At 55.5% G+C, this 16,604-nt stretch overlaps 2 protein-coding genes across 4 annotated transcripts; one reads left to right on the top strand and one right to left on the bottom strand.

Moving 5' to 3' along the window:
• Positions 1–1,447: 1,447 nt before the first annotated feature.
• Positions 1,448–8,206, top strand: COL8A2 (collagen type VIII alpha 2 chain). The gene is made up of 2 exons (XM_027900001.1): positions 1,448–1,631; positions 6,083–8,206. The coding sequence occupies exons 1-2, from the start codon at positions 1,466–1,468 to the stop codon at positions 8,002–8,004; spliced, it is 2,088 nt and encodes a 695-aa protein (XP_027755802.1). The 5' UTR covers positions 1,448–1,465; the 3' UTR covers positions 8,005–8,206.
• On the bottom strand, positions 8,205–16,589 carry ADPRHL2 (ADP-ribosylhydrolase like 2). 3 transcript variants are annotated; one of them, XR_003573056.1, is made up of 7 exons: positions 16,342–16,589; positions 15,640–15,736; positions 14,721–14,928; positions 14,448–14,632; positions 14,261–14,361; positions 9,282–9,499; positions 8,205–8,655 (listed from the first exon to the last, which is right to left on the bottom strand). XR_003573056.1 is itself a non-coding variant. In XM_027900006.1 (6 exons), exons 1-6 carry the CDS (start codon positions 16,571–16,573, stop codon positions 9,405–9,407), a joined length of 918 nt encoding a protein of 305 aa, XP_027755807.1. In that variant the 5' UTR covers positions 16,574–16,589; the 3' UTR covers positions 8,751–9,404. The 3 variants fall into 3 exon arrangements, 2 of the variants coding, with proteins under 2 accessions (XP_027755807.1, XP_027755806.1); XM_027900006.1 differs by lacking the exon at positions 8,205–8,655 and having other exon boundaries at positions 8,751–9,499; XM_027900005.1 differs by lacking the exons at positions 8,205–8,655; positions 9,282–9,499 and adding an exon at positions 11,639–13,763.
• Positions 16,590–16,604: the final 15 nt, after the last annotated feature.

Raw genomic sequence — 16,604 nt, 5'->3', positions numbered from 1 at the left:
AGGGGAAGCAGCACCCAGCAGTGAGGGGCTGAGCCACCCCAAGGTGCTTTTCTCATGGCAGCATCCTGAAAGCAGCCCAGCAGAGGGGAGGAGCAGGGGTGACTCCAGCTCAGGTGGGAGAGGAGAGAGCTGGGAAGGGAGGGAGGCAGAGATGGAGGCACAGGGGTCATACCAGGTAAGGAAAACAAGTAAATAGCTGATTCAGGGGTTTGTTCTCCTCTTTTATTTAACAGAAACTGTATTTTTACAGCTGCAATCCCTTAAAATGGGATTCTTTTTCCCTTAAACAAATCCTTGTAAAATACAGCTTCATAAAAGAAGCGTTCCTCTCCTCGACCCCGAAGACAGAAAAACAATAACGGCGGCGAGGCCCCGGCCGTGCTGCCAGGGAGGCCGGGGGTGGCTGTCACGCGTGTCCCTGGCAGTGCCACCCGACCCACGGCCACAGCTCCGGGTGCTGCCGTGGCTCCAGCACCGCTCCGGGCCCGTGGCTGCGGCGGGATGGGCAGGGCTGGGCTCCTCTCCCGGCATCTGCCCCAGCCACCTGCATCCTCATATCTCCAGTGGCAGGGCCATCCCTGTCCCCTCTTGCCCTCAGCTACTCCGAGGGCATTTTCCAGGCAGGAGAGCAGCAGTCAAGGCTTCCTCATCCCTGGAGACTTCAACAACCTGCCAAGCCCTTGCAGCATCAGAAACAATCTTGTGCCAGGGCTTCCCGCTCCCTTGACTTAATTTGGTTTAATTTTGTTCTAATTTTTTTTTTTTTTTTGGGGGGGGGGTGTTGGATTGTTTTTTCTCTAGTCTGCAGCTTTTTTTTTTCCCCTGCTGCTTCAGCAAAAGCAATTCAGGAAATTCTGATGAAATCCCGGCACGCAGCAGCCCTTCCCCTGCTCCCCAGTGGGACAGGCCAGGAGCTTAATTCTCATTAATAACCACCACGGGTCAATTATTGCGAGAAGGAGGAAAATCAGCAAAAAGCTCTTTGGCATCACGTGTTGTTTAAGCTTCCAAAAATAAATGTTCTTTGCAAATCAATCTGTTTGCAGCTCCGCGCGTGGAGCCGGCAGGGAAAGTTGCTGGAGGAAGAGAGTATTTATAGAGGGGGTTTATTTTAAATAAACAAGCACTTAGGGTTGATGCTGCTGCTCCTGTGTCGATCTCTCATCCTCCACGGGAGCTCCCGGTGCTGCCCGCGAAGCGCCGCAGTTGAGCCACAAACGGGAGCCTCCAGCTCCAACGTTGGGGCTTTGGTCCAGCACCCATTTGGGAGACTCAGCACTCACCTGGCTGTCCCCAGGGCAGGCAGTTTGGCAGTGACAGCCTGAGCCTCCCACAGGAGCCACGGCCACAGTGGCAGAGGGCACAGGGGGTCATGGGTGCCCACTCTCACTGTTGTTTTGTCCGCAGGAGCTGTGGGAGCAGGAGCAGGAGCAGGAGCAGGAGCAGGAGCAGGAGCAGGAGCAGGATGCTGCCGGACGCCGTGGCACTGCTGGTGATGATGGTGATGGTGGTTGGCCCTCGATCAGCAGTGGGAGGCGGCGTGGGGGGCTACGCCCAGGTCAAGTACATGCAGCCCATGGTGAAGGGACCCCTGGGACCCCCGTTCCGCGAAGGCAAAGGGCAGTACCTGGGTAAGGGCCGCACTCTGCGGGGGAATGGGAGGACACGGGAGAGCTGTTGGCACAGTGGGAAGGGGCTGTGGCACCCCACAGCCATCGGATACTTGTCACCCCCTACCCTCGGGGTTGGAGCCCCTGGGAGTCACCTGGCACGGCCAAAGGTCCAAAACATCTTTGGCAAAGCACAGGAGGCTGTTTGAGTCTCCTTAACCCATTGCAGAAGGACAGGATGGACACAGGGAGAGCCTCAGAGGCCTCCCCTTTGCTGGGGCTGGGGGGGCACCCGTGGGTCCCTTGGTCTGGGAGCTGGGACACGCAGGGGACTCCCCAGCCTCTTGCTCCCACCCTGCTGCCCATCCCAGCTGTGAGGCACAGGAGCCCCAGCACTCGCCCCCTCCGCCTCTCACTGCTGTTAAACCTGAGCCGTCCCAGCAAGGCTTTTTCCACTCCTCCACCTATTCCATTTCCCTCTCTGTGTTTTGCACCAGCTGGGAAAGGAAAGAGTGCCAAGGCCGGAGCAGAAACCCAGACTGGCGAGGGAAGAGCAGGAGAGAGACATTTCCTCCCTCAGAGAGCAGCAACCAGAAACGCCTCACATGTTAAATCGTTCCCTGTGGAGTGACATGTGCGCTCAGAGGGGCAGAGGCACCGGGGCCATCAATCCACAGAGCCAGGGCCCAGGGACCCCCAGTCTTCTATCACCCCTACCCACAGCTGCCCTTGGGACTTGTGCCCATCCCAGGCTGCTGGCAGCACCACAGGATGGGGCAATGCTGGGTTTGGGTGCCCAGAGCTGCCAGATTGGTGCCTGATGCTCAGGAAGAGCCATCAGAGCCTGTCTGTGGGTTCTCACAAACGCTGATGCTCCCAGGAGCTGAAGTCCTGGCTCTGGGAGGAGAAACTGGAGAAGGCTGAGCTGCCGGTGGCTGATTTACTGCGGGGCTGAATGGCTTATCAGGAGTTCAGCTCAGCACATGTGTCAGAAAACACACTGCAATATCTGGAGCCGAAGTGTGCTCTGAGCCCCCCCCTCCCTGCCCCCTTCCCAGCTGTTGTAAAGCTGCTCCCTGAATCCCAGCCAGAGCCAAAACCTTCCAGCGTAGCACAGGAACACTTCAGCTGCTGGTGGGACTGGATTCAAATCTCTCCCTGCTGTTTCCCCTTCTCTTTTCTCCTTCTTCCTATGCATGGGAGCAGCTTGTGCTGCCTCAGAGCAGCACTGCCTGTGCTGGGGAGAGCAGCAAGTGCCAGGCTGGGGCAGGGTGTGGTTTGGGCAAGCTCTGCCAGGTTAGAGCAGGCACAGAGGGGACACTGAGGCAGGGCAGAGCACAGGAGTCCCGTGGGCATTACTCTCCTAAACCCCTGGGAAAGAGAGGACAGGTGGGGGACACGGGGACGCAGCAGGGACAGCTGCAGCCTGAGCCACCGGCTGCGGGGCTGCACGGAGGCAGCTGGGGAAGCCAGTGCCTCCTGGATCCCACCGAGCTCCCATCTCTGCTTAACCTCTAATTTGGCAAGGAAAATCCCTGCTGGCCTTCTGCCCTGCTCGGGGAGCTCAGCTGACTGGTCGCGACGGCACAGGGCTGTTCCGTGCCCCCGCGGGTTACCCTGGCCCGGCGGGAAGCTGGGGGGGCCCCCTGGCTGCCCCAGGCCTGGGATCTCCAGCTGGGGAGGCACAGGGGGGATCCCTCCTGCCTCCAGGTGCCATCTAGCGAGGGACAGGTTTCCTCAGGGTGCCAGACACCTTTTCTGACCCAGAAGTGGCTGCCCCAGGAGCACGGAGGCAGCTCAGGGCAGGAGGTGCTGCTGAGTGCTAAAATGCTCAGAATATTGAAGCAGAGATTTGCACATCGGGGGTTATTTTGGGCATAATTGAAACCACGTCTATGGCCCTGCTGCCAGGTAAACCTACTGCTGGGTGCTATGCTGGGACACCCACTGCTGGGGCAGAGGATGAGAGGTGCTAAAACACCGATCCCACGCAGTGTCCCTGTGAAACTCTCTCACGAGACGGGGCTTGGCAGCCGCTCTGGAACGAGCTCGGCCGGGCTCCGCCACGGAGCAGCCAACCTCTCCTTCCTGCAGTGTCATCCGGCTGCGCTGGCCAGGCCTGCTGCTGGCTGGGAATCACTTCCCATCCCACTGGATTATTCCTCTGGTGGCCGGTCCGTGTTGCTGGGTCCCTCCTCCAGGCATGAAGGGTCCTTACTGGGATGAGCACAGCTCTGGAGGGGCTGCAGCACCCACCCGGCCGTGCCCGTGCTCCTCGGGAATGGGAACACTCCGTGGTGCCCAGGTGGGAGCTCGCAGATCCATTCCTGCCCCGTGCTCTTCCCGCTGCCCCAGTTGGCTCTGCGTTAACATTCAGGGCAGCTCGGGGGGAACACAGAACCCCTCGCTGCTGCTGTGGAGCGCAGAGCTCCGAGACGTGTCTGTGGTAAGACATGGGCTTTTGAAATCGGACACCAGCGTGGCTGCAGTGTCCCAGTTTCTCTCCGCTAACGGCCCCGGTTTGGTTTTCCCGTCTGCTTTTTTGGCCGCCTGCGAGCTGGCAGCTCCTGCCTGGCGTTTCTCTCTGCTGCCTTCTGTGAGAGAGTGTGTGTGTGCTTCTTCCTTCCTTCGTGGGCTCAGCTGTAGATCCTTGTTCTGATTCCATGCAAAATGACCTAGAAAACTAATTCTTTTCAAACCGTTGCAAGAAGAAAAAAAAAAAAATTAAAGAAAAAGTAGGGGGAGAAAACACATTGAAATCATTTTCTGGAGAAAATTTTTTCCAGGATTCAAACCCCAGAAACAGTGCAGCACAGTTCCCTCACCCTCTTTCCCACACGGTTTTCCGGGGTGAGGAGCAGGAGTTTGTAGAAATCCAGTGGCAATGTCATGACAGACAAGTATTTCCTTCATCAAGGGAGCCAAGTGACCGCGGCTACAGCTGGGGCTGCGGGCCAGGCTTTGATTTATAGATAAGCTCTGAAAATGTTTCCATTACCCAAAGGAAAACACGCCGGCACCAGGCTGGGAAGGGCCAGAGCTAATTGCTGTGCTTAGGGCAGCAAAGCCACCTCCGATGCTCTGGGAGCAGTGCCTGCTGCTGCCACAGTTATTCTTTTCACGTGTCTCAAATCTCCCCTAAGCTTTTCCCGTCGACTGAGGAAATCTCCGTGCTGGCAGATCCCAGCTCTATGGGTGTCCCTGCTCCCAAGGCCACGCTTGGCTCACGGAGGGGGCCAGGCTGGCAGATCCTGGGGACCCCACTGCCTCCTCCTCAACACCATGCCCAGGCACACAGCCTCATATCCTGCTCCCATTCCAGTCAGGATCCATTCCCATCCCACATGGAATCCGTGGGATCTCTTCCCAACTGGAATGATCTACCTTAGGCAGATTTGGTTAAAATTCACCCAAGATGTCAAGGCCTTTTCCTCCACCTTTTGCGTTTCTCGTCATCGTCCTGTGTAGGTGCGAATGTCAAGTGTTTCCTTCAATTCAAACTTCCCAAAAAAAAGAGTTTGTCTGATTTATTCTTTTTCACCCATTCCCGGTGTCATGTGGGAGGTGACACCCTGCCTGGGCCAGCCTCGAGGAGTTATTTATGCTCACGTCTGCGCTTTCCATGCCGAGCTGCGGTGGGCACATCATCTGCCTCTCCTCGCCTTTGGAGACTCTCAGCCCATTAGTTTCTTTCTTATATCCGTTTGCAAAAGACCTCAATAAATTCTTGAAATGTCAAGTGGTTGCGGCCTATTCCCAGCTGGGCTGACTCATTTGGACAGAGCTGAGGCTGCATTTCCCTCCCAGCTCTTGGCTTCTCCTCCATCCTCAGTGCTTTTTTCCTTTTTGTTTTTTTCTCTGCCTTGCTGGACTAGGGAGCTGTGCCAGCGAGCACCATGGGCATGGCCTAACCCACACACCCATCGCCTCCTCAGGCTTTCGAGTACATGTCCAAGAGTTTTCTTTTTAATCCAGAAGGATTAAAGGTCTCCCGAGACCCAGGACAGGTGGGATGGGGTGGAGGGATTATCCTCGGTCTTGGCTCACTCTGTCGCCATCCTCTCAGCTGAGCCCAGGCAGGAGTGACTGAATCCCACGGTGCTTTTAAGGTCTCTGGGAAGTGAGACAGTGGGAGATTTGAATCCAGTTCCTAAAAACACCCTGCAGTAACTCATCACAAAACAATGTTGCCAGAGCCCACGGCAAGGGCTGGTTGTGCTGACACCTTCCCTGGTGTCACCTGACATCATGTAAGGCTGGGATTAGCACTCTGGGCTCTGGCCCAGGTCTTGCCTCAGGACAGGCCTGCTGTTGTGAGCCACTGTGGCCATGTTTAAATGGAAGAGTCCTCCTGCAAGCCCAGCCCAGGCAGTGCAGAGGCCCCAGCTCCAGCATCCCAAGGACATCCCGCAGTGGCACAGGCCTTGTCCACCACTGGCCCCAGTGACGCTCCGTGCCTCTTCTCTCCACAGACATGCCACCGCTGCTGCCCATGGACCTCAAAGGGGAGCCAGGACCGCCAGGGAAGCCTGGCCCACGTGGACCCCCTGGGCCTCCCGGCTACCCAGGAAAACCAGGCACAGGGAAGCCAGGAATGCACGGCCAGCCTGGCCCCGCTGGGCCTCCCGGCTTCTCGGGCATTGGCAAACCCGGCATCCCAGGACTCCCCGGAAAGGCGGGTATGAAAGGGATGCCTGGAGCCAAGGGTGAGCCCGGCATGCGAGGGGAGCAAGGGCCAAGAGGACTTCCCGGCCCCCCAGGGCTGCCCGGGCCAGCTGGACTCTCCGTCAATGGGAAGCCGGGTCCCCAGGGTGGCCCCGGCCTGCCCGGCTTTCGGGGCGAGCCTGGCCCGAAAGGGGAGCCAGGCCCCCGTGGAGAGCGGGGGATGAAGGGTGAAAACGGTGTAGGGAAGCCCGGGTTACCAGGGCCCCGGGGGAATGGGGGCCCTCCTGGCCCCGCAGGGCCCCCCGGGCCTGTTGGCGTTGGGAAGCCCGGCCTGGATGGGCTGCCAGGAGCGCCAGGGGACAAGGGTGACATGGGCCCCCCAGGTGGGCCTGGTGTCACCGGGGAGCCCGGCCCTGTGGGGCCACGGGGCCCTCCTGGGATCGATGGGATCGGGGTCCCGGGCGCTGCGGGGGTGCCAGGGATACAGGGCCCCATGGGACCGAAGGGAGAGCCCGGGATCCGAGGCCTCCCAGGTCTGCCAGGTCCAACGGGTTATGGGAAGCCAGGTTTGCCCGGCCTGAAAGGAGACCGTGGGCAGCCAGGGGCACAGGGAGCCATCGGCGACAAGGGGGAACCTGGTGTCGATGGGGAGCCGGGCGAGCCGGGCCCTGCCGGCATCATCGGCCCACCAGGCCCGCCGGGCTCCATGGGGCTGCCGGGCAAGCACGGGTTGCCCGGGTCCAAGGGGGACGTGGGGCCGAGCGGGCCCCCAGGAATGCCGGGGATGCGTGGCGACCAGGGCCCAAGTGGCTTTGCCGGGAAGCCAGGGGTGCCGGGAGAAAGGGGCCTGCCCGGCTCAGTGGGACCCCCCGGCCCGACAGGCCCCAAAGGAGAACCAGGGTTCATCGGTCTCCCGGGGGTGCCCGGATTAACGGGTGGCCCCGGGCCCAAAGGGGATGGTGGGATCCCAGGACAGCCAGGGCTGAGGGGCCCCTCAGGCATCCCAGGATTGCAAGGGCCCGCAGGTCCCATGGGGCCTCAAGGGTTACCAGGGCTGAAAGGGGAGCCCGGGCTCCCCGGCGTTCCTGGCGAGGGGAAGACTGGCGAGCCCGGAATGGTCGGACCCATTGGGCCGCCCGGAATGCCGGGAACGCCGGGGCTGAACGGGCCACCGGGCCCACCGGGGCCGCCTGGGCCACCGGGAGCGCCGGGGGTGCTGGACGAGACGGGCATCGCGGGGCTGCACCTGCCGGACGGCGGCGTGGAGGGCGCCGTGCTGGGCAACGGCAAGCCGGGCAAGCCGCAGTACGGCCGGGGGGAGCTCGCCGCCCGCATCGCGCCCGCCTTCACCGCCATCCTCACCTCCCCCTTCCCCGCCTCCGGCATGCCCGTCAAGTTTGACCGGACCTTGTACAACGGGCACAACGGTTACAACCCGGTCACCGGGATCTTCACCTGCCCCGTATCCGGAATCTACTACTTCGCCTATCACGTGCACGTCAAAGGGACCAACGTCTGGGTGGCCCTGTACAAGAACAACGTGCCGGCCACCTACACCTACGACGAGTACAAAAAGGGGTACCTGGACCAGGCCTCGGGCAGTGCCGTGCTTGAACTCAAGGAGAACGACCAGGTGTGGGTACAAATGCCCTCGGACCAGGCCAACGGGCTGTACTCCACGGAATACATCCACTCCTCCTTCTCCGGGTTCCTGCTCTGCCCCACATAACGGCTGTTGGGCACATTTCCTTTTCACCCACTTTAGCCATAAACTGTCTTTTTTTTTTTTTTTTTTTTTTGATAAAAAAGTGTTTTAAAATTAATACAAAAAAGAAAAGTCACTGGGAAGAACGCGCAAACCGCTGCTGTGGGACCTTGCTTCACGCTGTTTGATCCAAGAGTCACGAGGGTAATTGGGAAGGAGACATCTACCCATCTATCTTTCTTTTTTTGGGGGAGGGAGAAGGGAGGGAGGGGAGTGACTTCCTCAGCAAAGCATATTTGGAATAAATTTTACCCCAGTGACTGGACATCAAACACAGAAACACGTTTGGGATGGCAAGGATCTGGCTCTGTGATCCAGAGAGGGTCGGCTGGAAGACCAGACCCTCCTGGTCTGTATCAAGTGCCCTCGTTTCCCATTTGGAATGCTGGATAAATAAATCCAGCTGTGTCACGGCTGGTGTGTTTGGTAACCTATGCAGGGTCCCAGCACTTACCCAAACCCGTACAGCAGCAGGGATCCACGCTGGATTGAGAAATTTCCTTCCCAACCATCAGATGCCTGAGTTCCAGGTTTGCTGATGCCTGTTTTTCCAGACTGTGCTTTGGGGCAGTCTCTCCGATTCACTCCGGATTCAGTGTGGTTGGATTTATAATCCTAAAAAAGTGGAACACTTTGCATAAGCACCTTCTAAGAAGTAAATATTATTTTGAACCCTCCCCCCAGCACCTTTAGGAATTAAAACATCCAGGCACTGGTACCTGGGAGGATGGCACGACCTGTTCCAAAGGCAGTGAGGGAAGCTGGGACCCCTGGGATGAACAACGATCCGCTCTCTCCATTCACCTGCTGGGAAGTCCAAGGGCTGGTCCTGTCCCATCTGTCTCTGCAGCCCAAAGACTTGCTTGGCCTCAGGAGCATCTCTGCCCACACAAGGATGGCACTGCGAGCCCGGCTCACAGTGCTGCCAGCTGTAGTGACACAAGGAAGTGCCACTGATGGACAACTTGCTTTTCCTGTTTATTTTGGGATGTGGGAACTTTCGCATTGGTGTCCCCCCTTGCTCTGGGGATCCCAGAATTAAGAAAAAATGGGTTCTAACTGCCCATGCAGTGATTTCACTGCGGTGCTATGATCCACTTCACAATGTTACTTACAAGTGTAGTGCAATATGTACCTGTGACAGGGCACCAATCCCGGTGCCACTCTGAGACTTAGGTTAAAAAAATCAGCATCTCTCTGTTGTTACCACTTTGTCTCCCTAATACTGAAGCCTTACCAACCTGAGTATGAGCTGCAGGGCCAGGTGGCACCGCAGTGCCCACCTGGCTGCTCTGTCCCTTGGCACAGGGAACAAGGGAATCTGTGGATCTGCAGGTTTCTCACAGTAGAACAGTCACTGCCACTCACAGGCCAGGGATCTGCTCATCCCAGGCCAGGAACACGCTGCTGAAGTCAATCCATGTGCATCCCACTGCATGTCCCTCTGCAAAGGCACATCCTTGAGAAACACCAACAATTTGGTCACCAGCTGAGCATCTCTGACCTTTGCAATTTTCCTACAGCCTGTTCGATGGCCAAAGGAACACAGAAAGACTGGGACTGAACTTGTTCTCCAGATGAACTCTACAAGATATTTAAACAACTTTTCTTTTCCTATTTCTATTTTGTTTGTTTGTTTTTCTCCTCAAGCCTGTCCTGTCTTTCTGCCTCTTGCCATCCAGGGCTTCCTTTTAAAAACACACCTATTCCTGAAATTTAAAAAAACACAAGAAGGAAATGGGCAGTTGGACAGGCACTGCTCCAGCCACTGCCTGTTGGGGCTGTGTCCCCTCCTGGGGTTTTCTCTCCTTAAAGTTGATAGTTTCACGCAAAGATGAAACTTCTCAAGCTGAAAGGTGTCTGATCCCACTGGACATTTTTAACTCCTGAGGGCGGTACGGGCTCAGGACCATTTGGGTTGTGACTGTAACAGGTTATTTCCCAGCAGGAACAGGACCCGTACACAGAGAGTCCCTAAAACTAAAAGTGGAAGCTGAGATGTTTTTTCCAAGCCCAGGTTTGGGAGCGGAGGGTGCTGGCAGGGGATCTATCTCCTTCCCTGTGGAGAACTCAGCTGGTCTGGCCCCACACGACCCGTGCAGGGCCAGGAGCTGCCACACCTGGTGGGAGCCTCACCCTGCTCCTCAAAGCGACTTATTTATACTGTGCCTACCCTACATCCCATGTCTTATTGTTCTGTTCTGTTTCACTCCAAACTTCTCGTTCGAGCTGGCAAAAAAGCAACGACCAAACTCCTCACTGTAACCACCCCCAGATCAACTCCTTCGTGCTGTAGATATTGTTTTGCAATTCCACTTTCCCTTCATGTGCAGAGCAAACCCATAATCACTCCTCGCAGCTATTTAACCTCTTACATTTACACACTAGTGGAAAGCAAAGATATTACACGCACATAGTTAGGCTAAAAAAAACGATGCACAGGATGAGGGAGGCTGTTCACTCTCCAGAAGGATTTCCTTCTGGAATACTGAGTACATATTCGCCAGCAGAAAGGATTATTTTCTGTCGTGTGTGTGAGCGCGTGGGATTTTGGTTTCAATCACAAGAATAAAAAAGGTTGGGTTGGATGAAGTGTCTATTTTTAATGCTGAAAACTGCATTACAATGTGCGTTTTTATATACAAATTCTTACTATTTTTTTTAAATTTGCCTCTAGTATCTTCATTTCTAACCTAGTATATAGAGGTTTTTAGTTTTGTAAATACTTATTACATGCACTGTCCTAGTAAAAGTTGGTTTAAAATGCACTCTTTGTGACCCGAAACTGGCCTGCTCTTCACAACTAAAACTGCAGTACTTGATTGTATTGACAAAACATCAATAAAACTTATTGTACAAAGGTGGGCTCAGCTGTGCTTTGTCCTGGGACTTGCTCAGCCTCACACAGTTCTCTTATACTCTCCTTCCTCAAATCTCACTCGTTCCCAGCACGTCCCCCTGTAGATATCCTTATGCAAGAAGTTACTTCTTGTGATTAAGGAAAAGATTCCTGCCTCCAGAAGTTCCATTTTAAAAAAGGATGAAAGCCAGGCCCTTCCAGCCTGGCAGTTATTAATTTGAGGAATGTCAGGTGAAGCCTTGGGGATTCCCTTTCCCTTCTGTGTGGGTTTTTTTCCCATGATTTTTTTATTCTACAGCCAACCTCCATCCCAAGTGATTCAGAAACACCTGGGACTGCTGTATCACCTGTAGCAAAGCACCTTCTGAGGCTCAGAGTACAAAAAATAAAGAGAAGAAAATGTGTTTTCCCACCTGGCAAAGATGTTCCTTGTAAGGCGTGAAACGCTCCCAAAGCCTGGCTGCCACGCAGGCACCTTCGAAAGTCATTCCAAGGAACAAGCCATCCTCGTGCTGCCAGTCCCAGGGCTCCCAGCACATTCCCTGGTCTCTGCTGGATCCCACACGCTGCATTCCAGCACCTGAACTCCTCTGCAGCCTGAGAAGGAAAGCGCCTCTCCAGTGACCCTCCCTGCAATGCCCCGTGTCAACTCACCCTGCTACCAAGAGCCACTCCTGGTACTCCTGGCATTAGGGAAACACAACTTCATGACCTGAATCAAAACACAGGAGCAGTGGCTAATTAACAAAGATAACTGAGGGATTTTATTTCTCTCCAAGGAAGCCAGAGCTAAAGGTTTCAGTACATGTTTAAATTTTGGCCTAAAATGAGCTCTAGTCTTTAAACAGGAGCTCTTCATTCTCTGTGAGTTCCAAACGTTTAAAATTATAAAGCTGCTTTAAAAGAAAAATATCTTCTTTTAAATAATTCCATGAATCTGGTTGCCTCTCTGGCAGAATAATGTGGAAAACCTGGCATTTTACAGCTCAGATCTGCAGCACAATACAGAAATACACAACAGACCAAAATTCCACATGTTCCCAGGACAAGAATCCATTTATACAAGGAAAAACCCATTAAAGCATCACACAAAAGACTGGCACTTGAAGGAAGCAGGCTACAGGGAAAACTGGAAGGACCTGTGGCAGCCAGATTCCCACATGTGCACGCAGCCTGACACGGCCACCACGTGCCAACACCACCGGGGAGCACAACAGGCACTTCCCGGTGTCACAAGAAATACTGGAGAAATAACAGAGTCACACTGCCACATTCAAATTTATAAACGCTTCCACATGATGACTTTTTGTTTTCAATTATTAAAAAAAGCTTCCAATGCTTTTCTAGACATGCCATTCCCAAGCTATTTCTCCCTTCCTGACCAGCTCCACCAGGAAAAGGTTTTGAATGTGAAATTCTGGAATACAGCTGGGCTAGAATGTTCCTGGCCACCAGCACCAGCTGCTTCTAAACACTGATAAATTCTCCCCCAATTAACTCACCTTCCCCTCTAATTTTGGGTAATTCTTACCCAGTACAGAGGACTAGAACTGTGAGAAGTAACTCCTGCATCCTGCTCAAGTCATTTTTAGCACTGACCACAGGAGAACCAGGAATTCCTTGTAACACCAGGTTTCACAACTGCCTCCACCCCCATATTTGGTCTCCCCGGGAGCTGCACTCCCATGAACCTGGTGGGTCCCTTCCAACTCGAAGTACTGTGATACTGTGATTTAAACAGGAATCTCACTTGGTGCTCTGGGGATACACAGGACATTAAAAATGTGGGATGCACGAACGAGGAGCAGCCAGAGTGGCTGCAGCAGTGTGACAGCAGCTGGGCAAGGGAACACAAAGTGCAGCAGGTGATGGTGCCTGCTGGATCCCAGGGCATAGGACACAGGAGGAGCAGCAATCAGGGACACCCTCTCCCAGCAGGGATTGTCTGCAGGCACCAAAGGTCTCTCACAGTGCCTCCAGTGATGCAAAGAAATCCCTTCTTTCTCTGGCACTTCTCATTGTGCCTTTGGGGAAACAAATCTCCCTGGGAGGTCTGTGCTCTGGCATCCTCACCCAGCACAGGGGACAACCCAGGCCACCAGGTGACTCCTGTGACATCCCTTAGCTGGCCAGCTGAGAGTGACCTGCTGCTGTGTAAGGGGTGTGGATGGGCCACTGACCACCACAACACAGGCCACAGACACAGGAGCAGAGGAAAACAGGGAAAAAGTCTGCAGATGTAGACACCCGCCAGTAACTGCAATGACAAATGGCACAATGGTGGACAAAGCAAGCAATCCCATGGAAAACAAGGTGCTCCTGTACACTCAGAAGAGCTGCACCCACTGTCCAAGGTGCCACGTGCAGCCACTTCCCAGCTGATCCATGACTGCAGGGGATGTCCCCTCCCTTCCAAGGCAGCTCGTGCTCCCAGCTGACAGCAGCAGGCACCTTTCCCAGTTGAGGCTCGCTGGTGTCACCGATGGTGCGGATCCACCGCTGGATCTGACCACAAAGGCAGAGGTGACCATCCCTTTGCCTTCAGGAAACCCCCGGAGCCCCCCTGGAGCTCAGAGCCGCTGGCAGTAGAGTTCATACAAGCTCTTGGCCATCCTCTGGGTCTCCTGGAAAGCCTCACAGCTCTGCTCCCAGCTCGGGGGCACCTGCTCCTCGCCGTAGTAGGCGCCGGCGATGGCCCCCGCCATGGTGGCGATGGTGTCCGTGTCCCCCCCCAGGGAGATGCAGTAGATGATGGTTCTCTGCAGGGCGTTGTAGTGCTCGGGAATGTCGGGATCAGTGTCCATGCAGCGCAGGAAGGAGTAAATGGCAGTGGGGACGGAGCGCAGAGCAGCGATGCCATTGCCTGGAACACACCCCGCCATCACCCTCAGGGCTTCCTTCCCTCTTCCCTTCCAACTGCAGCTTCCTGCTGCCACTGACTTTACATACCAGTATCATGGATTTTATCAGGAAAAGGTGCAAAGGTTTGTGCCTCAGAAATCCCCCCCAGTTTCCCAGGATCACTCACATCCCAGAGAGCAACTCCCAGTTACACCAGTGTAGTCTGGCCATACACATCTACCTGCCCCCATTCAACATGACAACCCACTGGCCGTTAAGAGATCTTCAAATATTAAGATGTATAATGCGAGATAAGTTTTCCTTAGCAAGACACGACACAGGGAATCAGTGGGTAGAGACTAGAATTCCTGACAGGTGAGCACAGGCAGCTTCTCCACCACATTCTGTGCCCAACAGGCAGCACAAGGAGAAATCTGGGGGAAGACACATCTACCAGGCTTGCTGAGTTAGTCCTGCTCCCAGCTCTTCCCTAATGCTAATAGTAAGAAAGGTACTCACCTAACTCAAACAACACATCTGCTTTGGGAACGCTGCTGAGCTCCAAAAACTCCTTGATTTTCTTTAGACGCCTGGAAAACGGTAAATCCTCAAATCCCAGCCTGCAAGCAGAGAGGGAAAGGGGGAGAACATGAGGAGCCAGAACAAGCCACCACAGCAGAGCCGGTGCTTCCTCACAGCTACTCACGCCCGGGCGTCGCTGAGGGACTTGTCATCCGCCTCCACGTGCTCCATGTGGCTGATGAGCTGCTCCAGGAAGGTTTCCCTGCTGAGCCCTCCCTGCAGCGCCAGGTGCACGGCCAGGGCCTGCAGGATGGCCCCGTTGTAGCCCAGGGAGTTGGCGTGGGTCAGCTCCGCGCTCAGCCTCGCGAACTGCCAAGGGAAGCCCGGCGTCAGCACAGCCCTCTGGGGGCTGCCCCGGCTCCAGGGACACCCCCAGGAGCCCAGAACGGTCCGGTACCTTCTTGACATCCTGGGTGTCAGCGTAGACGAGGGGGATGCCGGCCACCCTCATGGCCCCGCCGTTCCCGTAGGAGCCCTTCCCGTTGAACTGGGCCCTGGCAGGCTCGAACACGTCGCTGCACTTGGGGCTCAGCAGCTTCTTGAAGACGTTGACCACGGCCATCCCATAACCCCTGTTGGGCTCCTTCTTGTACTCCTCTGCAAACCTGGTGTGGGCAGGGCAGGGCAGACACACGGGGGGGTTGGTCTGTTAACTGGTGTTTGTGACTGGGTGAAGCCTCTTGCTAAACTGAATTAATATCACACGTGTGAATCAGTGACAGTCAGGGGTTCAGTTCTGCAGGGAAACAATTCCTGAAAACCAGTGTGAAAGGAGAAAAGGGTGTATAAACATCACCTTCCACAAGCCACTTGTTTCCCTCTCAGCTTTGCCTCGAAATAGAAGCAAACTGGAAACATTTCCGTGGGTCACAACCACAAAGAAAGTCTTTTGTTCAAGTTCAATGGAAGAGTTTTCTAAACAAAGAAACGCTCTCCCTTAAGTGGAACCAAATGCTCCCAGGGATGGGGATTCCAGAGGGAAATGGATCATAAACAAAGCCAAGCTGAGCTCACTCCCATTCCCTCACTAAATTAAGGGCAGCACAAACATAAATAGCAACAAATAAACATGAAATTAAATGTTTCTGAACTCTCCAGGCATTCTGCTCCCCAAAGGTGAACACACACAGGGCTGACATGTCCAGGCAGACTCTGACCCCACACTGCAGCCGATGCTGCAGGTCCAGGGCAGGGCCAAGCACACACCAAATTACAGGATTAATCACCACTTCCCTGATTTTTTCCCCTCCACAAATTACCAGCGACTCCACAGCCAGCCACAGTGATGGCTTCACCTTCAGGAGCTCCGTCCTCACCTCTTGGCCATGTCAACCTCGTCGAACTCCCCCTTGGCCAGCAGGGACTGCACCACCGACCTGCTCATGGCCGTGTCGTCTGTGTAGGGCAGCGACTCTGCGACAGGAGGGACAGGGTGACACCCTCAGCCAGGGACAAACCACTCCTGCCCTCTGCCAGCACCCCCCTGATCCCCAAGGCCTGACTGGCACAGGGTGCCCAGAGAAGCTGTGGCTGCCCCATCCCTGGAAGTGTCCAAGGCCAGGTTGGACGGGGCTTGGAGCAACCTGGGCTGGTGGAAGGTGTCCCTGCCCATGGCAGGGGGTGGAATGAGATGTTTTTAAGGTCCTTTCCAACAAAAACCATTCTTGGCACAGCCAGGTAGCTATACCCACAGCTAAAACCAGACAGGATGTACTTCATGGTTAACAGGATCCAGGAGAGGGTGTTTGATATCCAGAGGCACATGAGAGTCAGGTCAGCACAGAACCAGACTATCCCAGATTGGGGGATTCTATGGAGAAAGGAGGGGGACAGCACGGGAAAACCCAATCCTGGGGGTGCTGAGGGGACACCCCCCCCCTAAACCCCAATGCTGGGGATGCCGAGGAGGGAGGGGACACACGCACCCCAAAACCCGATCCGGGGGGGGTTATTGGGGCCCAACCCGAATCCCCGGGGTGCGTGAAGGAGCGAGACAAGGCCAATCTTCCCTCACCCACCTCCTCGCGCGCTCCCCGCCGCCTCTCCCCCTTCCTCTTCGGGCGGCGCCGGTTCCAGCCCTCCGAGGAAACTCAGCAGCTCCGGCAGCTTCACGACGCTCCTGCCTTCGAAAACGGCTCCCAGGCAATCCCCCAACAACGCCCCGGCCAAACAGCCCCGGAAACGAGCGGGGCCGGGCCGGGGACGAGGCGGGAGCCGCCCGGGGCCTGAGGCCGGACCGGCGGCCGCCATCTTGTCCCGAGCTGAGTCTTCTTCCTCCGCG

The sequence above is a fragment of the Empidonax traillii genome, unplaced genomic scaffold, assembly GCF_003031625.1.
Source record: "Empidonax traillii isolate 1590-97213 ecotype Southwest subspecies unplaced genomic scaffold, ASM303162v1 scaffold700:size438121, whole genome shotgun sequence".
Lineage (NCBI taxonomy): Eukaryota > Metazoa > Chordata > Aves > Passeriformes > Tyrannidae > Empidonax > Empidonax traillii.
This window is presented reverse-complemented; position numbering and strand designations above follow the sequence as displayed.